The following is a 24,183-nucleotide window of genomic DNA, read 5'->3' on the forward strand; positions in this document are numbered from 1 at the left end:
GCTCTGCTCTGTTGAAAGGTCTTTACAGACAAACGTTTGTAAGAAATCTTTTTACCTGTGAAGATTGTTTGGCAAAAGCTGATGTGTTGGCAGGAAAATGCTGCTTAAAATGTCATGTTTTTTTTTTATGTGTGTGTTTTTACATGCCTTTTTTTGTGTGTTTGTGTGGATTTTTCCCCACACATTAGTATAGGTGAAATCTGCAGCAAAAAGGCTGATAGAATTGACACTATGCAGATTTAAATCTGCACCAAATCTTCAAATAAAAAATAAGCAACGTGTTAATGAGATGTCAGGATTCTCATCACTTTGCTGGCATCAGGAAACCCTTCAGATTTTGTGGCAAAAATGTGCAGGTAAAATCTGACAAAAACGCAACGTGTGCACAGGCCCCAAGTTGTGCCTTGCCTGCACTTATCTTCCTTTAGCTTTAATTATACTCATGTGTTATACTGTCCGGCAGACTGTCATACCATGATGCCATATTACTACATATAGCCATAGAATAATGTGCTGTCATATTTGAGTAATCATTCCTCAGGTTTCAGGTAAAGGCCGTTTACATGAAGCAATTATCATTAAGATCAGAACAATTATGCGCATTCATAATCCTAATTGCCCCTTATAAATCAGCAAAACCGTCCACGATGAACGATAAAATATCTTTATTGTCGGGGTAATTGATTGTCGCACATAAAAAGTAGAATGATCAAACACACATGTATGGAGAGAGGTCATCTCATGAAATAACTGTAAAAAGAAATCTTGGGGTAGGTTTCCCATTTTTATGCACAGTAGTACACCCCAGACAATACTGCCATATTATGACCAATTCATATGCAGAATCCAAAATCCGTTCTCTTATAGGATTTTCTAGTACTTTGGGATGTAGATCAGATTGGTGTGGGTCGGTTACCAGTACCCCGATTATTAGCTTTAGTTTTCACATAATTCTGCAAATCCGTTTTCAAAAGTACATCGCCATATGCAGCAAAATAATATTGAATTTTTTTTCAGTTTGCTCCTGGAGTTTCCCAATTACTTTCACCCTCTAAAACTGAACTTGATCACATGTTAATTTAGACGTTAAATTCTACCACATCACTAGGACATGCCATCCGTGTGTGATTGGTGCAGCACAAGCCAATAATACCCCAACTGATCAAAAAGGACCAAGTAGATTTATTAGACGCAGTGCACGACTAGTCGTTGTGAGGTCTCCAGAGCATATCATACTTGGGGATATGCAAGATTGTTTCACACGTGGCCAAAACCAGTTTTATGGGGTGGAAGACTGGGCTATATGTATTTTTAGAGTGACTACTAAAAATGGGAACCTCAAAGCAAACTAAAAATACCTGGTACTATTTTGCAGTATTTAGTGGTAGTATTTGAAAGTTGGTGTGCGGTATTATGTGGTAACTCTATGGCAGTATTCTGTGGGCTATATAAAGGGGACACCAATTATTGGTATTACATGTCCTCTATTATTGGTATTACATGTCCTCTATCAGTCTGAGGAGTTGGCTAAAGGTTATTTCAGGTTTAGCTTCACCTTTACTTTATACCAGTGACCCTGGACCTCATATGGCACAATGTCAAGGTCTTACAGAATGATATTCTAGTATTTTATGTCATCTACATCTATTTACAGTCTGCAATGTAATGCCTATATACGTGATTTTGTTTAGCTCATCACAAATACATGCATTCTGTGTTTTAGATGTGAAGCCCTCCAATATGCTGGTGAACACCCGTGGCCAGGTGAAGCTGTGTGACTTTGGAGTTAGCATACAGGTAAGTCGCGTAGTCACCTGTAGGCCGGAGACTTAAGCCGTGCACAGTGCGACTATATCTCTCCTCGCACATTACTGTACACCGAGTCATTATACCACTGGACATTATGGGCCGCTACAGCAGGTGAGGGGTTAAAGTGAGTAACAGATGATGTGGTAATTACTAATGGGATTGCGGCCTGATTAATATGCGTTCTGGGGAGTTAGGAGAAGATCGGTTCTGTCCGCACAAAAGAATGAGCTGGGGGAAGGCTTCCAGGGGAGACTGTTATCAAAAATAATAATAATTAATAAAAATGAATGTTGAGCAAAACAAAGACTGCGAGGTCTGGGCAAGACCCTCCTCCCAAATTGTAATTAATTTCCATCTCTAGACGTCCCCAGAGAGTACCCATCAGGTTGACCCCTGACCTTGCTGTCATGTCACTTTGAATAGGCCCCTTCACTCCCCCGTACTCGGCTAGAGACCACAGGACTCAGGGGGCCAGCAGCTATTCTGTGCGGCCCCACCTGCTGCACCGCCATCCTCACACGCTGCCGTATTGTGTGTCTCTAGCTGTCTGTGTCTATCTTCTGCACATTGTGTATCTGGGTCCGTCCGACGCTTTGGACCATTTTGACTCTTCTTTGTGCAGTGCTACCATACGTGTCTGACATTTAGGAATGGCAGCGTTACAGGGGAATTCTGACCAAATCTACACTAATCAGCCATAACATTACATCCACCATCAGGTGAAGGGAATGATGCCGACCATCTTGTTACAATGACACCTGTTAAGGGTTGGGATATGTTAGGCAGCAAGTGAACAGTCAGCTCTTGTATGTGTTCAAAGGGGAAGAAATAGGCAAATTTAAAGAGTACCTACCACCAAGCCGGGGTTGTCCTTTTTTGTCTAATAAACAAAAGTGGTGGGCAGCCCCAATGGGTGGTTTTTGTAAATCGCTGATAAATAAACCTAATGTCCCCTAAAAGTCAGTTGACGTGATATTTAGAAAAATCAACAATTTGGGGCTTCTCACTCTTTTAGTAAGTAAAATGGGCAGCACCAGATAAGTTGTAAGTAATCTTAAAGGGAACCTGTCACCCCCAAAATCGATGGTGAGGTAAGCTCACCGTTATCAGCGGTTTATCTACAGCATTCTGTAATGCTGTAGATAAGCCGCCGATGTTACCTGAAAGAGGAGAAAAAGACGTTAGATTATACTCACCCAGGGGCGGCCCACTCCGATGGGTGTCTCCGTTCCGGGTCTGGCGCCTCCCATCTTCATCAGATGACGTCCTCTTCTGGTCTTCACGCTGCGGTTCCAGCGCAGGCGTACTTTGTTTGCCCTGTTGAGGGCAGAGCAAAGTACTGCAGTGCACAGGCGCCGGAAAGGTCAGAGATGCCCGGCGCCTGCGCACTGCAGTACTTTGCTCTGGCCTCAACAGGGAAGACAAGTACGCCTGCGCCGGAGCCGCGACGTGAAGACCAGAAGAGGACGTCATAGAATGAAGATAGGAGGCGCTGGAGCGTACCTGAGACACCCATTTGACCTGACCAGCAGCGGGACCACTCCTTGGTGAGTATAATCTAACCTCTTTTTCTCCTCTTTCAAGTAACATCGGGGGCTTATCTACAGCATTACAGAATGCTGTAGATAAGCCCCTGATGACGGTGAGCTTACCTCACCCTCGATTTTGGGGGTGACAGGTTCCCTTTAAAATGAAATCTGTTTTTTCCAAATACACTATTAACCTGCAGATATGGGGTTAATCTGTAGGTTAATAGGGCTCTAAAGCTCTGTCGGTGCCGCACTGAAAGCCCGAATTCTGGGAAGAAATCCACTTTATTCCTCCCGGTTGTCTTCAGCTTTCAGTCGTAGAGGCGCAGCCGGTGCTGCTTCAGTCACCGCTCGATACATAGTGAGCAGTGGCTGTAACTGCGCCATTGGACCGACTGATAGCCGGTACAGTACTGATGTACTACAGAGTCAGCTGTCAGTCACTGCCGTGATTAGAGCGCCAAGTGAAGCCGCACCTCTATGACTGAAAGCCCTAGGCTACCGGAAGAAATAAAGTTCATTTCTTCCAGGCAGCCGGACTTTTAGTGCAACAGACGCATGGCTTTAGAGCGCTATTAACCTCATATCTGCAAGAACATTTTTTTTTTTAGTTCTATTAATCTGCAGATTATCTCCATATCTGCAAGTTTGATTTTTTTTACATGATCAGTTCCCTTTAAATATCAGGGTAACTTTAATGAGTAGGTCAATGCAAGTCTAAAACAGTAGATTTTGTGCAGTGGTTAGGACTTGCTAAATGTACCCATAGAAGGACGTTCATTGGGATATTTCAGAACTGTATGGTCTGATACTACAGAAGGGCTACTGTGGCACAAATGGCTAAAAAGGTAAATAATGACTATGATGGTAAGGTGTCAGGACACACTGCACATCACTGCTTGCAGTGTAGCTGCAGACCAGTTACACTGCTCATACTCAGCCCTGTCCACCTCAGAATGCATTTAAGGGCAGTGGCTCCTTTCAGGAGACTATTGCCCCTGTCCTACTCCACAAATTGCTCAGAAATGGATTGAGGAACATGAAAGTGATCTTGAGGTGTGGACTTCTCATATTCCCCAGAAAAAGGTCAGATTGAGCATCTGGAGGGATGTGCTGGAAAAACAAACTCGATTAATGGAGGCCACCCGTCAAAACCTACAGTTCTTATAAGATATGCTGCTAACATCCTGGTGCAAAGGATACCACAGGATGCATTCATTCCAGCAGGCCACTAACATTCATGGGTCTGCTCAAACTGTCAGAAACCGACTCCATGAGGGTGGTATGAGGGTCAGCTTTCATACGTGCCCAACACCGTGCAGGGCGAATGGCATTTACCAGAGAACACCAAGATTGGCAGATTCGACATTAGCGCCCTATGCTATTCACAGATGAGAGCAGGTTTCTCTCGAAGCACATGTGACAGACTCTGGAGATGCCGTGGAGAACGTTATGCTGCCTGCAACATCCTCCAACATGGCCGGTTTGGTGGTGGGTCAGTATAGGTGTGGGGAGGCATTTATTTGGAGGGACGCACAGTGCTCCAAGTGCTAGCCAGAGGTACCCTGACTGCCATTGGGTACCAGGATCAGATCCTCAGACCCCCTTGTGAGACCATATGCTGGTGCGGTTGGCCCTGGGTTCCTTCTAGTGCATGACAATGCTTGGCCTCATGTGGCTGAAGTGTGTCAGCAACTCTGTATAATGAAGGCATTGATGCTACGGACCGGCCTGCACTTTCCTCGGGCCTGATTCTAATAGAACACATCTGGGACATCATGTCTCGCTCCATCCACCAGCTTCACGTTGCACCACAGACTGTCCAGGAGTTGACTGATGCTTTAATTGAGGTCTGGGAGGAGGTCCCTAAGGAGAACATCCGCCGCCTCATCAGGAACATGCCTAGGCGTTCTAGGGAGGTCATACAGGCACGTGGAGGCCACACACACTACTGAGCATCATTTCCTTGTCTTGAGGCATTTCCACAGTTGGATCAGTCTGTAATTTGATTTTCTACTTTGATTTTGAGCATAATTCCAAATCCAGACCTTCGTGGGATATTATTTTTGATTTACATTGGTCATTTTTATGTTTTATTCTTGTCAACGCATTCCACTATGTAATGAAAAAAGATTAGCAACTGGAATATTTCATTCAGTGATATCTAGGATGTGGTATTTTAGTGTTCCCTTTATTTTTTTGTATAGTGTAGTAGCCCAATACCATTTCTCATAATTTTTCAGCCCACTTAATACGTAAAGTGCCATGATAATCCTGCATTATGAAATTCACATAATACTTCCAACATAATACTTCAATTGAATGTAATAGTTTTGGTTTGCATCTACACTTTTTTTTCTTCAGGGAAAAGGCTTTGGTGCACTTGTCAACTAACCTGCTACCCATTGAAACTGACATCACGCATTTTGAAATGAACACCCATCCACACAATGTACAGACGCTACTGATCTTTCAGCTAAGTGCAAACTCTTAGTCACCAGCTAAAGGTGGTGGTTATGACATCTGAAAGCGCATGGAGCACATGTTCTCTGCCACTTTTCTGTAAGACCCTTAGTTTGAGCTTACAGTAAATCTTGATGATTAAGCACGTTTGCTTTTATTTTTAGTGATTCTCACTCAGTGGTCCAGTAATCCTCACTCAGAGGTCCTCACTCAATGGTCCAGTGATAATCACTCACAGTGATACAATGATCCAGTTAGCCTCACTCGGTGATCCTTACTCAGTGTTCCAATGATCCTTACTCAGTGAGCCCGTTATCCTCACTCAGTATGAACCAGTCATCCTCCACGCTCGCAGTCATCCTCCACTCCATGCTCGCAGTCATCCTCCACTCCACGCTCGCAGTCATCCTCCACTCCACGCTCGCAGTCATCCTCCACTCCACGCTCGCAGTCATCCTCCACTCCACGCTCGCAGTCGTCCTCCACTCCACGCTCGCAGTCGTCCTCCACTCCACGCTCGCAGTCATCCTCCACTCCACGCTCGCAGTCAGCCATTGATCCTCAATGTCAGTTACATTTGCCCTTTCAGCTTCTCTGTTTACACAGACCGACCTGCATCACCATTCAACCACCAATCGATAAACTTTTGTCAATCGGTGGTCATTTAATAGCCCATTTACATAGGCAGACTACAGTGAACGATTTGTAATAGATTGCTCAGTGAGCATAGCCCACCGTAGTTCTCAGCAGTTTACACAGGATGGTGCACCAACGACAAAGATGATTGTTTTCGCTGAGCAAAACATCATTTTGCCCAAAGAAGGAGCATTTTGCTCATTCATCGGCCGATCAGCTACCTGTTTACACCAAAAGATTATCATGAAATGAGCGTTAAGAATGTTCATTCACAATTATCCTTCAGTGTAAATGCAACCCAAGTTTCTCTTCTCGAACTTCGTTTACTTTTTTCTGCTTTAATAAGGGATTGGATGGAGCCATACAAAGCACACAATTCCTTTTTAAGTAATTTTTCTTATGGTATTGTCTGCGGCGCCGTTCTAGTCACACGTTTTTCTTATGATCACCTCCAGCTATAATTAGACATTAGAATACTCCATTCCTCTGACTTCTTTGCCCAAATTTTTATGCAGAAATGTTACTTGGTAAAGTAAAATGTAGAGTAATGCCACATTTGTAAGTAACCGTTGTAGATCTCATCTATGAGTCATAAGCACTTCTCTATGTTCTTGTAAATGATGCTTTGTACATTATGTTTCCGTGAATTGTACTGTACCGGAGAATGCCGATACTTACAGCAGGCCAGGGGTTTGTCTAAATGGGAGCTTCAGCACCACTAACAATCGCTTTGCTCACACATCGGAGTGGAAGCAATAAGTGTAATCATTTTCTGTTTAATGCCTGCAGATAAAAGCACTCTATATATTTTTTATTTTGTCTTTTATGTCATCACTCCATTTCATTCTCCTTTTGTTTGATGAGTGGATTAAATGAGAAATAATTGCCCGTTTTATGCTATTGTTGGTTTAACACCATCATTCCCTTTCTGTCCTAGCTGGTGAATTCTATCGCCAAAACCTATGTGGGCACAAACGCTTATATGGCGGTAAGTTAGACAGGTATATTGTGGTTATATCTTTCATTGCAGCCTGTACACTAGGAACTGTAAAACTGTATCCTAATGCCAGTATTTCTGAACAAAAAAAAATGTACATATAGATTATATTATGTTTTGTATGTTTTGAATCAAATATCCATTTAATTCACACAGGGAAAGAAATCAACCCAAAGACGTTCATAAATTGTTATGTAATAATGAGAAATGTCACGGAAAAACTATTGAATGCACTTACTGAAATTTATTTAATACCTCATACAAAATCCTTTGTTGGTGATGACAGCTTCCAGACACCTCCTATATGGTCGCATGCAGGCTCAGATCTGATTTTGGCCCATTCTGCCACACAAATGCTCTTCAAATTCTGAAGGTTAAGTGGCCTCCTTCGATGAACTCTGAGCTTTCGTTCCTTCCATAAATTTTATATTGGATTCAGATCAGGTGATTTGCTGGGCCATTCTAGCAGCTTCGTTTTCTTTCTTTGAAACCTTCTGAAACTTTCCTTGGCTGTGTGTTTGGGATCATTGTCTTGCTGAAATGTCCACTCTCATTTCATCTTCATCATCCTGGTAGATGGCAGCAGTTTATTATCAGGAATTTCTCTGTACATTTGTCCATTCATCCTTCCTTCAATTATATGAAGTATGCCAGTGCGGTATGCTGAAAACTGCCCCACACCATGATATTCCCACCTCCAAACTTCACTGTTGGTATGGTGTTTTGTGGGGTGATATGCATCGTCTTTTGGCCTCCAAACATGGTGTGTATTATAACAGCCAAAGAGTTACATTTTTATTTTATCTGACCAGACAATATTCAACCAGTATTTCACAGGCTGAGCAAATTGTAAATGCGCTTGAACATGTTTTTTGTTCAGCAATGGAGTCTTGTGTGGTGAGCGTGTATACTGGCTATGGAGGTTAAGTTCATTACTTATAGTTTTCTTGGAAACAGACCTGGAATCAGCAAGTAGAACTTTCTGTAGCTTTTCACAGATGGTTCTTGGCTCTTGGACAACTCTTCTGATAATTATTTTCACTCCTTTGAAATCTTGCGGGGAGCATCTGTTCGTAGCCAATTCATGGTGGAATTATGTTTTTTCCACATCTGGATTATGATCCCAACAGTGCTCATCTGAACCTTCAGTAGTTTAGAAATTCTTCTGTAACCGATGCCATCCGTATCCTTTGCAACAATAAGGTTGCTAAGGTCTTGAGACAGCTTACTGGTTTTACTCAACATTAGATGTTTCTTTTGTGGCGTCTTTATAATGAGACACCTTTTTATAGGCCATCAGTTGAACCAGCTGGATATTCTTTTACACTAAGTGACAGGATTGATTTCTAACTACTGATAGATTTCATTGGTGTCATGACTTTCCATGGCTTTTCACCTCTCTTTTTTCTTGTGTTCAATGCTTGTTTCCCTGTGTCATTTCTCATTATTACACATAACTTAATTTATAGACATATATGGTTTGATTTATTTGCCTGTGTGGGTTGGATAGGTTGTTACCAACATCTGCTGAGAATTTCATGTCAACGCCTTTTAGAAATAGATTTACTTTGAAAATTGGTGATGTGTTCAATACTTATTTTGCCTGCTGTGTGTGTATGTATGTATATATGTAGGGCAGCACGGTGGCGCAGTGGTTAGCACAGCAGCCTTGCAGCGCTGGAGTCCTGGGTTCTAATCCCACCTTGGACAACATCTGCAAAGAGTTTGTATGTTCTCTCCGTGTTTGCGTGGGTTTCCTCCGGGCACTCCGGTTTCCTCCCACATTCCAAAGACATACTGATAGGGAATTTAGATTGTGAGCCCCATCGGGGACAGCGATGATAATGTGTGCAAACTGTAAAGCGCTGCGGAATATGTTAGCGCTATATAAAAATAAAGATTATTATTATTAGATTATTATGTATATATGTATGTGTACAGGTGCTTCACACTCAATTAGAATATCATCAAAAAGTTAATATATTTCAGTTCTTCAGTACAAAAAGTGAAACTCTTATATTATATAGAGTCATTACAAATAGAGTGATCTATTTCAAGTGTTTATTTCTGTTAATGTTGATAATTATGGCTTGCAGCAACTGAAAACCCAAAAGTCATTATCTCAGTAAATTAGAATAGTTAACAAAAAATACCTGCAAAGGCTTCCTAAGCATTTAAAAAGGTCCCTTAGTCTGTCTCAGTAGGCTCCACAATCATGGGGAAGACTGCTGACAACAGATGTCCAGAAGGCAGTCATTGACACACTCCACAAGGCGGGTAAGTGACAAAAGGTCATTGCTACAAAAGGTCATTGCTAGAGAAGCTGGCTGTTCACAGAGTGTTGTATCCAAGCATATTAATGTAAAGTTGAATGGAAGGAAAAAGTGTGGTAGAAAAAGGTGCACAAGCAACCGGGATAACCGCAGTCTTGAAAGGATTGTTAAGAAAAGGCCATTCAAATATTTGGGAGAGATTCACTAGGAGTGGACTGCTGCTGGAGTCATTACTTCAAGAGCCACCGCATACAGACATACCCAGGGCTACAAGTGTCGCATTCCTTGTGTCAAGTCGCTCATGACCAATAGACAACGCCAGAAGCGTCTTACCTGGGCCAAGGAGAAGAAGAACTGGACAGTTGCTCAGTGGTCCAAGGTGTTTTCAGATGAAAGTAAATTTAGCATTTCATTTGGAAGTCAAGGTCCCAGAGTCTGGAGGAAGAGTGGAGAGGCCACAGTCCAAGCTGCTTGAGGTCTAGTGTGAAGTTTCCACATTCAGTGATGGCCATGTTATCTGCTGGTGTAGGTACATTGTGTTTTATCAAGACCAAAGTCAGCGCATCCATCTTCCATGAAATTCTAGAGCACTTCATGCTTCCCTCTGCCAACAAACCTTTTGGAATGCAGGACTTGGCACCTGTCCACACTGCCAAAAGTACCAATACCTGGTTTAAAAACAACAGTATCACTGTTGTGTGTTTGATTGGCCAGCAAACTCCCCTGACCTTAACCCCATAGAGAATCTATGGAGTATTGTGAAGAGGAAGATGAGAGACACCAGACCCAACAATGCAGATGAGCTGAAGCTGCTATCAAAGCAACCTGGGCTTCCATAACACCTCAGCAGTGCCACAGGCTGATCGCCTCCATGCCACGCCGCATTGATGCAGGAATTGATGCAAAAGGAGTCCTGACCAAGTATTGAGGGCATTTACCGAACATACATTTCAGTAGGCCAACATTTCGGATTTTAAAATAATTTTTCAAGCTGGTGTTATAAAGTATTCTAATTTACTGAGATAATGACTTTTGGGTTTTCACTGGCTCTAAGCCATAATCATCAACATTAACAGAAATAAACAACTTGAAATACATCACTCTGTAATGACTCTATATAATGAGTTTCACTTCTTGTATTGCAGAACTTTTCAATGATATTCTAATTTCGTGAGAAGCACGTGTGTGTGTGTGTACCGTATGTGTGTATATATATATGTACACATGTATATTTATATATACATATATATATATGTACACATATATATTTATATATATATATATGTGTGTGTGTATATGTGTATATATATATATATATATACACATGTATGTGCAGAAAGGTTGCACTAGAATTGTGTGTATGTATATATGTATATTATAATTACAGTTGTGATAATACCATGTACATATATACGTGTGTGTGAACACTGTGATATATATGTGTAATGCAGACTTATAATATACGTGTGTGTGTATGTATATATGCTCATCCTATATTGGTACTGTAACTTGTACAGGGTGCATAGAACTCCTGGGTTCCTCAAGGCTTTAACAGTACCAGATCTAATCCACACGTTTACTGGGACAGTAATTAATTTGAGGGTCTGTTTGATGACATGAAGGGAGATCCCAGTTGGGTATTAAACTGATTGGCAGATGAAGGGGACAGCCATCTGCTAATTGGAAAAGAGGATTAGATCCAACAGACTGGACACATCTATCCCATATTCTCTAGCTGTGATAAAACGTTCTCTCTTAATTATATACATGGAGTTCAGTTTTGGATAAATCTTAAAATGACTTTCCAGCTTTACTGACCTGTTAATTTTAATAAATACTTTTGCTTCCCATAAAATAATAATTTTGGAGCACCTTATATTGTTTCTGTTATTCTTCCTACATGTTTATGAATGTATTGACAGCTAGAATGTAGAATGTAGGCCCTCTGCACCAGTCTGTCATTTTTAGTTTGTTCACCGCGCTGTATATTTGTATCTTGTGTGTTACCCCTTCTCATGTACAGCACCATGGATCAGTGGTGCTCTAAAAATAAATAATAATAATTAGGCATTACTATTCACCTTGTCAGAGGTTTGTCCCTACCTTTCCGCTGCCTGCAGTCAGTTGGAATCCTTCTCATTATAGGATATGAAGGCAAATCTTTGTGTCACTTCTCCATCTCTCGTGTCTGATAAACTGCATATAGGCATAACTGAAAGGTGGGATTTCAGTTCAGGATAGGCAAGCTATCAGACCATGCATGTTGGAAAGGGACTGTTAGGAGGTTCCAGCACCTATGATGCAGGCAGAATGCTGATGGAGAAATGTTTACTCAAAATGTGGAGTTGGTAAGTTACAGAACATGAGAATTGTGACAGTTGTAGATAGATTAGACTATTAGAACCCAAAACAGTTTTGACTTATGGGGGATACGACATGTAAGACCATTCATGCTTTTCTACAGGTGTAGTTGGAAAAGACAGGTATGTGTAAAAATCTGAAGCATGTTAAATGACTTCCCACTACTACATTGAAGTGGGCAGCCCAGAACATGTGTTGCAGTGATTTCTCATCTGTATAAAGTACAGGTGCTAGCGATCCTTCACCTTAGTGCAAGCCCTTTACTCCACAGCTAAGGTTGTGGAGGTTCAGGCACCCAAAAGCACCTGGAACTTGAGGTCTTTGCCAGATTTCTGCAAGACTAGTAGTTTGATCTTACAGAAAATCCTGCTTCTGAATAGGCACACGTTTGCTTTTAACTCTAATGTCACTTTATTACCGGTTGAGTAAAATACTTGATATTGCCAGATACAGAACCAGGGTTATGAGTTAGATGTCTCTGCAGGTGAGATGCAGCAGGAGGGAGCACTGGGATATTCCGCACATTAGGGTCCCACCTTGTGACTCTTATTTACTGTTCCTTCCCCTCACAATCGCTGACCTGGATAAGCGCACAGAACACACTCAGCTGGCACTAATTTCTGAGTTTGTTTTCTTGTATGGAGGCCCCCGGGTTATGAGGCTCCGAGAGGAAGTGTCAGGCAGCCAGGTGCATTAAGAGCACAGCGCCAATCTCCATCAGGGGAGTGCTCCCATCTTAACTCTTACACTCTCCTGACCTTCACACAAAGAAAATGGCTCTGAGTGAACTCAGACCTTGGCCAAGTAACAATCAAAGGCTAAAAATGATGTTACTATTACTTAGGCACCAGAAGGCATTGTGTACATCCCAGAACATCAGCCGCCATGGTAGTGAGTTATCTAGTGACTGGGGCCCGTGTAGGGCAGCAATGCCGTGACTGCAAGACAACCTCACTGTAGATGTGGTGGCTGTAACCTACGACTGGGCTCATTTTTAATCATCTCATCAGTTTCCATTAGGTAGACCTGTTGACCCTTGTGTAACCCAAGCTTTTAGTCTGAATGCAGCCTGTATTCTGCTGACATCTCAGCAGAACAGTCCGACAGGTGAGCGATAGGGTCTGCGCTCTGCAGAGGGGTGGCTGAGATGTTGCCGCTTCATGAAAGTTGTTGTAATCTTCAGCTGTATTAGCCTAAAGTCATCGCAATGATACCCAAAAAGAGAATGGACACGAGCTATAAAAGTAACAATTTATTGAAAGACAAGTATCTAAAATATTACACAAAAAATATATAAAAACACTAATACAAAAAAATGATGCAAAGAAAAAAGAGGAGGGAAAACCTAGTACCACGCACGGGTACAGTAAATCGCTATGGAGCAAGCCAAGAATAATTATTTATTATAGAGCAAGCCGTACATACACATGAATGGATCAGCTCCCCGGCAAGATAACTATAGTTAAAGGTACCAAACACAGGATAGATACTACTCAAAATATATAGACAGTGTAAGAAGATTATATATAATATAGCTATGCCAGGGGGAGGAATAAAGAGAGAGACTCTCCAGGCTCAAAAAAATATAATAATAAAGCAGACAGCTAGGCGGTAATAAGATATACTGAGAAGTAAATCTGGATAAATCCCCTATGAAACAGAGGCGCGTTTCGCAATATGGCTTCTTCGGGGGGCGCGCCATATTGCGAAACGCGCGTCGGGGCCTCTTGTCCACGCACGGCAGCAGCGGCAGCAGGTTGGTATGAGATTTCTGTATACACTGGTTACGCATGTTATCTGTAGTTCCCCCCTAGCCACTTGGCAGGCATAGGTTCTGGCACGGCCTCTATTTGCCTCTGTTTCATAGGGGATTTATCCAGATTTACTTCTCAGTATATCTTATTACCGCCTAGCTGTCTGCTTTATTATTATATTTTTTTGAGCTTGGAGAGTCTCTCTCTTTATTCCTCCCCCTGGCATAGCTATATTATATATAATCTTCTTACACGGTCTATATATTTTGAGTAGTATCTATCCTGTGTTTGGTACCTTTAACTATAGTTATCTTGCCGGGGAGCTGATCCATTCATGTGTATGTACGGCTTGCTCTATAATAAATAATTATTCTTGGCTTGCTCCATAGCTATTTACTGTACCCGTGCGTGGTACTAGGTTTTCCCTCCTCTTTTTTCTTTGCATCATTTTTTTGTATTAGTGTTTTTATATATTTTTTGTGTAATATTTTAGATACTTGTCTTTCAATAAATTGTTACTTTTATAGCTCTTGTGTCCATTCTCTTTTTGGGTATCATTATATTTTATATGGCGGAGTATATACATTATTTGCTCTTTGTATAGGTTTACTAAAGTCATCGCAAGCTGTTTGCGTTTCGGTAATGGCCTCTCGGCTTCTGCATAGCTGTGCAGAAGAATTGGGCAATTGTATTCTTACTGCTGTGGTCTGACATCCAGTCCTCCTGCGGCAGCCGGTCATTGTTCTTCACCCGGCATGCTAGGTGGTGTTGGTGCTTACTAGGCCCCACAACGTCTTGATACTATGAGTGCTAGTACTTGGCTAGCGGCGCCCGAGATGCCAGGCTGAGGGTGCCGAGCACAAAAGTGAAGACCGGCTGCTGTGTAGGACATGACTGGACGCCGGACGAGGACAGCGTCAAACAAGTTGTTCATCTCTGCAGCGGAATTATTAACTATGAGCAAGAAATTTGCAGTTTTTAATATTACAGCTGAAAGCAGACTTTAAGCCTCCCCTCGGCACATGCTAGCTATGTCGTGAGTCCCTACCATAAAGGGGTAGGGAGCATTTTTATTATCAATTATTTTTTTTAAATGTTAAAGGGTTTGACCTCTACTCGGACAACCCCTTTTTAACCCTTAACTATCTCCCCAGTAAAATAATAACACTTATACTAACCTCTGATGTCGGCGCCGCTCCAGTGGTGTCAGCACTAGCTCTCCCTACAGCCAGTTGTCTCTGGTTTCACTCACCTCTCCTATGGATGTAATTGACATGTGGGGGGAAGTGAGGGTTTGCTTTCAATTCCTCTGGATGTCTTGATCTTTCCCATAGGATGGGAGAGGGAAGCCAGCTCTGATTGGCCACTCTCCCTGTGAGAATCGGTTCTGACACCCATGGAATGGCGCTGATACCGGAGGGGAGTATAAATGTTGATTTACTGGGGGGGACCATAGGGATTCAGAAGGCGTTGTCAGAGTAGTGGACAACCCCTTTAACCTTGTTCCCATCAGTTTTGTGAGAACCTATATTCACTTTCTGTTATTTTGCTAGCATGTTCAGGCAAATTGCACTTTTACAAAGGTGACAAGACCATCAATATGGCAGGGCAAAAATGGCAACTGAGAAAGAAAAATGGCAATATCGTGAAAAAGACAAAACGATCAAACTTTGGTATCTGTTCATTTACATCTGTGATATGGTATTCATTATGAAATTGACAAATTGTTTTTTTTTACTTGATCATGATTTAGTTTTTTATTTTCATTCTTTCCCACGTTCTAGCCTGAGCGCATTGCTGGAGAACAATATGGAATTCACTCTGATGTTTGGAGTTTGGGAATCTCGTTTATGGAGGTGAGAATGTGCATGTATATGTGTGAATACTGTAATGTATATATGTGCAGTGCAGACACTTGATAGACGTGTGTTCACATTGATATTTTATCACCCTGTATGAGAGTAGCGCAGGGTTTATAAATGGGCTGCACGTCCTGCAGAGGGAATGGACAGTGTTCTGTGCGGTTATAGATTTCATAATTTCACATATTTTGAAGCCGATCCCCCGAGCCCCGACAGTGATGGTTGTAATAATAGCTCCATTTATATACAGCGTGCTTCCCTATGGGAGTCGGCCGCTTCATTATCATAGTATAAAGGTAGCATTTTAAATAATCAGAAGTCAAGCACAGGAATAAAAATACAATTTATGTGGAATGAGGCTCGGTCGTACAGTGAGTCCCTGTATCCAAGCCTCAGCCCCTCCACAGTCACCCCCTGCATGGACCACTGAGGGCTCTGGTTTTATGACCAAGGTGTCACAGGACAGCGCACTGTACATACTGCTGCCATGTTACTACATCTGGTCTGTGATACAAGTAAGACAGCGAGGAATCATTGAAGGTAGTAAACTAAAGTGACCGTCATATAGGGCTGTCACTTGAGGACAACCCCTCTGCATATGCCCCATTAAGAAATGTGGGGGGCTGGTTGGTGCATGCCCCAAATCCCATATCATATCGAATACAAGGCACAATGTGGGGGGCTGGTTGGCACATGCCCCGAATCCCCTATCATATCTAGTACAAGGCACAATGTGGTGAGCTGGTTGGCGCATGCCCCGAATCCCCTATTATATCTAATACAAGGCACAATGTGGTGAGCTGGTTGGCGCATGCCCCGAATCCCTATTATATCTAATACAAGGCACAGTGTGCGGGGCTGGTTGGCGCATGCCCCGAATCCCTATTATATCTAATACAAGGCACAATGTGGTAAGCTGGTTGGCGCATGCCCCGAATCCCTATTATATCTAATACAAGTCACAATGTGGTGATCTGGTTGGCACATGCCCCGAATCCCTATTATATCTAATACAAGGCACAATGTGGGGGGCTGGTTGGCGCATGCCCCGAATCCCTATTATATCTAATACAAGGCACAGTGTTGGGAGCTGGTTGGCGCATGCCCCGAATCCCCTATTATATCTAATACAAGGCACAATGTGGGGAGCTGGTTGGCGCATGCCCCGAATCCCTATTATATCTACTACAAGTCACAATGTGATGATCTGGTTGGCACATGCCCCGAATCCCTATTATATCTAATACAAGGCACAATGTGGGGGGCTGGTTGGCGCATGCCCCGAATCCCTATTATATCTAATACAAGGCACAGTGTTGGGAGCTGGTTGGCGCATGCCCCGAATCCCCTATTATATCTAATACAAGGCACAATGTGGGGAGCTGGTTGGCGCATGCCCTGAATCCCCTATTATATCTAATACAAGTCACAATGTGGTGATCTGGTTGGCGCATGCCCCAAATCCCCTATATTATCTAATACATGGCACAATGCGGGGAGCTGGTTGGCACATGCCCCGAATCCCCTATTATATCTAATACATGGCACAATGTGGTGATCTGGTTGGCGCATTCCCCAAATGCCCTATATTATCTAATACATGGCACAGTGTTGGGAGCTGGTTGGCGCATGCCCTGAATCCCCTATCATATCTAATACAAGGCACAATGTGGGGAGCTGGTTGGCGCATGCCCTGAATCCCCTATCATATCTAATACAAGGCACAATGTGGGGAGCTGGTTGGCACATGCCCTGAATCCCCTATGTTATCTAATACAAGGCACAATGTGGTGAGCTGGTTGGCACATGCCCCGAATCCCCTATTATATCTAATACAAGGCACAATGTGGGGAGCTGGTTGGCGCATGCCCCGAATCCCCTATGTTATCTAATACAAGGCACAATGTGGTGAGCTGGTTGGCACATGCCCTGAATCCCCTATTATATCTAATACAAGGCACAATGTGGGGAGCTGGTTGGCACATGCCCCGAATCCCCTATGTTATCTAATACAAGGCACAATGTGGTGAGCTGGTTGGCACATGCCCTGAATCCCCTATTATATCTAATACAAGGCACAATGTGGGGAGCTGGTTGGCGCATGCCCTGAATCCCCAATCATATCTAATACAAGGCACAATGTGGGGAGCTGGTTGGCACATGCCCTGAATCCCCTATGTTATCTAATACAAGGCACAATGTGGGGAGCTGGTTGGCACATGCCCCGAATCCCCTATGTTATCTAATACAAGGCACAATGTGGGGAGCTGGTTGGCACATGCCCCGAATCCCCTATTATATCTAATACAAGGCACAATGTGGGGAGCTGGTTGGCGCATGCCCTGAATCCCCAATCATATCTAATACAAGGCACAATGTGGGGAGCTGGTTGGCACATGCCCTGAATCCCCTATGTTATCTAATACAAGGCACAATGTGGGGAGCTGGTTGGCACATGCCCCGAATCCCTATTATATCTAATACAAGGCACAATGTGGGGGGCTGGTTGGCGCATGCCCCGAATCCCTATTATATCTAATACAAGGCACAGTGTTGGGAGCTGGTTGGCGCGGCGCATGCCCCGAATCCCCTATTATATCTAATACAAGGCACAATGTGGGGAGCTGGTTGGCGCATGCCCTGAATCCCCTATTATATCTAATACAAGTCACAATGTGGTGATCTGGTTGGCGAATGCCCCAAATCCCCTATATTATCTAATACATGGCACAATGTGGGGAGCTGGTTGGCACATGCCCCGAATCCCCTATTATATCTAATACATGGCACAATGTGGTGATCTGGTTGGCGCATGCCCCAAATGCCCTATATTATCTAATACATGGCACAGTGTTGGGAGCTGGTTGGCGCATGCCCTGAATCCCCTATCATATCTAATACAAGGCACAATGTGGGGAGCTGGTTGGCACATGCCCTGAATCCCCTATCATATCTAATACAAGGCACAATGTGGGGAGCTGTTTGGCGCATGCCCCGAATCCCCTATCATATCTAATACAAGGCACAATGTGGGGAGCTGGTTGGCACATGCCCTGAATCCCCTATGTTATCTAATACACGGTACAATGTGGTGAGCTGGTTGGCGCATGCCCTGAATCCCCTATCATATCTAATACAAGGCACAATGTGGTGAGCTGGTTGGCACATGCCCTGAATCCCCTATTATATCTAATACAAGGCACAATGTGGGGAGCTGGTTGGCACATGCCCCGAATCCCCTATTATATCTAATACAAGGCACAATGTGGGGAGCTGGTTGGCGCATGCCCTGAATCCCCTATCATATCTAATACAAGGCACAATGTGGGGAGCTGGTTGGCACATGCCCTGAATCCCCTATCATATCTAATACAAGGCACAATGTGGGGAGCTGGTTGGCGCATGCGTTGAATCCCCTATTATATCTTATACAAGCCACAATGTGGGGAGCTGGTTGGCGCATGCCCCAAATCCCCTATATTATCTAATACAAGGCACAATGTGGGGAGCTGGTTGGCGCATGCCCCAAATCCCCTATATTATCTAATACAAGGCACAATGTGGGGAGCTGGTTGGCGCATGCCCTGAATCCCAATCACTCCCTCCTTGTGATGAGCTAGCAACACCTATAAGGACTAATATAGATATGTATTTGTACACATATAATGAGCTAATATAGCTTTGTATTTTGCATAATCCTGACATTATATACAACAATGCCAGGTCCATAGGAAAATGCCACATCGAGTTGAGAAGTCCGATCCTCCACATTTTAAATTCATCTTCTCCGAGAAGGTGGGCCTGAATATTTCATGTACAAGCTCTTGCTGCATTACCAAGGAATCCATCACCAGATTTTTTTTCCACCTAATCTGAGAACAGCGTAATGTAGGGATAGAGACCTTGATTCCAGTGATGTCACTTACTGGGATTTTTGCTGTAATTTTGATAATCTCCTGCTCATAAAGCTGATTTTATCACACAAGGTCTAGTAAACCAGCTGCGATGTAGTCTTCTATATTCATGACCTCTGAATAACCACACCCCCCATCACTGATTGGAAGCTTTCTGACTATGCACAGTGTAGTACTCAGAAAGCTGCCAATCAGTGGTGTGGGCGGGGTTATGCAGATTTCAGCATTAAGAGAACTGCTAGATCTGCAGCAGAGAAAAATGTGATTTTATGAAAGTCACAGCAGAGAGCTCAGTAAGTGACACATCGCTGGCCTCAGAGTCTCAGATAGGGGTCGCAAAACCTTGGTGATAGATTCCCTTTAAGACCCTCATACATATTAGTTAGAAGTGTCAATTGCAGTGGGTTGGGACAACCATGAAATGTACATGGGGACCTCCCTACCGTCCTCTGACCGATGATGTCAGGACAGAGAAGGGTTCAGCCTATTGAATTTTAATCACCTGATCGTTTTGTTAGGTGGGCAGATAAGACAACCAGCGAAGCATTCCTGTGTATGGGGACTATGATCATTCGGCACTGTGTATAGGATGACGTCACTGTCCTGAAACAGGAAGAAAGTATGAGCAGAATCCTCTCGCTAATGAGTGATCTATGAGGATACAACCTCTGTACCCTAGTAGTCAGCGATGAGTATAGCAATTCCTTTATAGTCTGAGTGGCATCAGATCCGAGCGCCCGTATCTGCTGCACTTTCAATATCATCGTTATTTTAGGGATTTGTTATTTAACCAATTACCTGCTGCATTTCTGCGCACTTAGCGGAGGTGAATGCAATCCATCAGACCAAGAATAAATGTTCAGAGTAATCACATCAGTTGTACAAGCATAACATTTACAAGACGAGATAAATGAGGATAAGCAGTTCGTCCAAACAAGTTTATAATCGAAATGATTGATAATTATACAAATGAGTCTTAAAGAGCATCTCCTCTAAATTAAGAATCAGTAGTGGGAGCAGTATGAATCCGGGAATGGCTCGAAATTACACAACGTCCCATTAAGGGCTGTTTTTTCTGCTGTTTGTTAGTTATATCTATTTCCCAGTATGGCTGATTCTTAGACCTAACGTAGAGTAGAATATTTATTTAATTCTCCCCAATTGTTTGTTTGGTTTTTTTTAGCAATAAATTTGGGTTATGCTCCCTAGTGCAACTGATAGGCTGCCGTCACACTATCAGTATTTGGTCAGTATTTTACATCAGTATTTGTAGCCAAAACCAGGAGTGGGTGATAAATACAGAAGTGGTGCGTATGTTTCTATTATACTTTTCCTCTGATTGTTCCACTCCTGGTTTTGACTAAAGGTAGCATCACACATAACGATATCGTTGCAACGTCACGCTTTTGGTGACGTAGCAACGATCCCGCTAACGATCTCGTTATGTGTGACAGGGACCAACGATCAGGCCCCAGCTGGGAGATCGTTGGTCGTTGGGGAATGATCAGGACCATTTTTTGGTCGCTGATCACCCGCTGTCATCGCTGGATCGGCGTGTGTGACACCGATCCAGCGATGTGTTCACTTGTAACCAGGGTAAATATCGGGTTACTAAGCGCAGGGCCGCGCTTAGTAACCCGATGTTTACCCTGGTTACCATTGTAAAAGTTTTAAAAAAAAAACAGTACAAACTCACATTCCAATGTCTGTCACGTCCCCCGCCGTCCACTGTGTCAGCACCGGCCGTAAAGCAGAGCACAGCGGTGACGTCACCGCTGTTACTGCCGACGCTGACACAGTCAGTGCAGGGATGCAGGTCGTATCGCTGGTCGTGATCGTTGGTAAGTCGTTTAGTGTAACTATACCTTTACAAATACTGAGGTAAAATACTGACCAAATACTGCTAGTGTGATGCCAGCCTTACAGTTCCTGGTTCTGCCTGCGATCTCTTGTTTCATCTAAGGTCTAGAAAATAAAATGTCCATTTATACTGTACCCACTCAACCATGGAGTAATGTTATAGTGACGCTGTGTAGGAGTGGCGTGGTCTGGCACTCTGTGGCCATACACATAGTGATTTTTAAAAACAACAAGGAACCCGAATTGTAGAAATCAAAATAATAAATGATAATAAGAAAAGAATAACTATGTATCTCAATAAAATTATAATAAACAGTGCAAAAGCATAATGAAGTATAAAATGCCTTTATTGAATTGTACTTGGCAAAAAAATGGCTATAATATATATATATATATATATATATATATATATATATATATATATATATATATATATATATATATATATATATATATACATACATCTCCTTAAAGGGGTTATCCAGGACACTGCAGGTGTCATGCTGATTGACCGCCGGCATTATCCCTGTGTTATCGGTGGCCGGAGGGGAGTATGCAGGCGTCGGGCAGTGACTGCAGGGAGTAAGGAGCGGCCATTTTCTTCTGGACTGTGCCCGTCGCTGATTGGTCGTGGCTGTTTTGCCGCGACCAATCAGCGACTTGGATTTCCTTGACAGACAGAGGCCGCGACCAATGAATATCCGTGACAGACAGTCAATATTATTGAGATACATAGTTATTCTTTTCTTATTATCATTTATTATTTTGATTTCTACGATTAGAGTTCCTTGTTGTTTTTTTCCAGCTCTCCGAATGGTCTGCCATTCATCATTTGTAGCGGTCACTGTTTTCCTCTATTTTTTGAATTTTTATATTCCTATTATATTTGGTATTTTTATTGTATTTGGTAAGGCATTGGATTGCTACATTTTCTTTGTTACATAGTGATTTTTGTACAATGTAACCATTACTGAGTGGTGATGATCACATTACATGAGTATGATCCCAAACAATGGCGTCTTGACGTCTTTGTTATTTAGACAGATATGTCCCTGTCAGATAAGGCTCGAGGTGAACGGTCCTGTGTTTGGGCAACTTAGGAGAGATGTCTGTGAAGTGATCAAGCGTTCATCTGACATATATATCTAATGTGCATTGGCCCCTAAGACTGTTGCTTTTTAACCTTGTCTCCATTGGAAGCTTTGGAAAACAGGATTCGGGATGTACTGTATGCGCTGACTGGTCCATTGATTGTATGACGCAGATTCACTCTGGGTTCTGTCGGACATCATTTTTAGCAGTATCCGCGTGTTTGAGGCGGGATCCAATATGCAGTCAACCACATGTTGGATCCCGCCTCAGATAGGCGAATACTGAAGTAAATGATGTCCAACAGAACAGACAGTGACTTCATCTACATCATTACAGTCAATGGACCTAAAAATCCTTTTTCCAGGCAAGCCACATTGAGGTGAGAGTAAAATGCAATGTGACTATAACCTTAAAGATAATCTATCATTAGGTATTTGCCACCTAAGGTGAGACTGAGAGCAGCATGTTGTAGGGGCAGACACCCTGATTCCAGATCAGTTTCACTTACTGGACTATTTGCTGTAGTTTCAATAAAATCACAGTTTTATCAGCAGTAGATTATCACTTGAGCAGGGGTGGGATTCAAATTCTTAATGACCGGTTCACTGTTTGGAAACCAGCAAAATAAAAGTACTCTTCTTACTCTACCTCTACCTTCATGTACAGTCTCATTGATTTCTATCCAGTACACGTTGTTCCAGTTACTTTCAGGTACTTCTTAGTATGGCGAATAGAATTAAATGTTTTTCTACAAGTTTTTCAAATTAATACTAAAGGAACCTGCTCAAATTGGAAAGTATGACCTCCTGTCCATCTGTCACCTCAACTGTCTGCTGCGCCTAATCTCTGGCCTCAGCAGCCACAGGCCAAATATGCACGAAATGCCACCACACCATAACTAGACACACCTATTACCACCCCATTGTGACCGAATACTACATACAAGGGATAAATACCGCCACACCATGACTGGACCACATATTACCACAAAATAGTGACCGTATAATACCACATACAAAGGATGAATACTGCCAAACCATGACCAGATCACATATTACCACAAAATATGCACAAAATGATAATGCATACAAGGACAAATACCGCCACAACATGACCAGGCCACATACTACCACCACATTGTGACCAAATACTACTGATCATTAATATTAATCATTAATAAAAATCACAATAATAACATAAATATTACCACAGGAGCTCTGTATATAGTGTACAAGCACTAGTGATTACAAGTGACATTATACACAGGAGCTCATTATACATGTATAGTGTACTTGTTTTGTTTTTTTCAAATCAGATGATTTTTATTTAACAAAAATAACAATTACAGCTTATACCAAATAGCATACATTAGGCATTTAGAAAATTCCCCCCCCCCCAAAAAAAAAAAAAAAAAATTATGTTGAAGAATCAACCGCCCCCACCCCCATATAGTGTACTTGTAATTCATTGATCACCAGGGACATTATACACAGGAGCTCTGTATACAATGTATAGTGTACTTGTAATACAGTGATCACCAGGGACATTATTCACAGGAGCTCTGTATACAATGTATAGTGTACTTGTAATACAGTGATCACCAGGGACATTATTCACAGGAGCTCTGTGGACA

At 42.6% G+C, this 24,183-nt stretch overlaps 1 protein-coding gene across 1 annotated transcript in view; it reads left to right on the forward strand.

Moving 5' to 3' along the window:
- The window catches only part of MAP2K5 (mitogen-activated protein kinase kinase 5), a 192,327-nt gene that overhangs the window by 125,411 nt on the left and 42,733 nt on the right, over positions 1 to 24,183 (forward strand). The window contains exons 14-16 of the mRNA XM_069766412.1: positions 1,724 to 1,797; positions 7,375 to 7,425; positions 15,607 to 15,678. Of these exons, the coding sequence (XP_069622513.1) occupies positions 1,724 to 1,797; positions 7,375 to 7,425; positions 15,607 to 15,678 (197 nt within the window). The remainder of the gene's footprint in view (positions 1 to 1,723; positions 1,798 to 7,374; positions 7,426 to 15,606; positions 15,679 to 24,183) is intronic.

The sequence above is a fragment of the Ranitomeya imitator genome, chromosome 4 (assembly GCF_032444005.1).
Source record: "Ranitomeya imitator isolate aRanImi1 chromosome 4, aRanImi1.pri, whole genome shotgun sequence".
NCBI classification, from domain to species: Eukaryota; Metazoa; Chordata; class Amphibia; order Anura; family Dendrobatidae; genus Ranitomeya; species Ranitomeya imitator.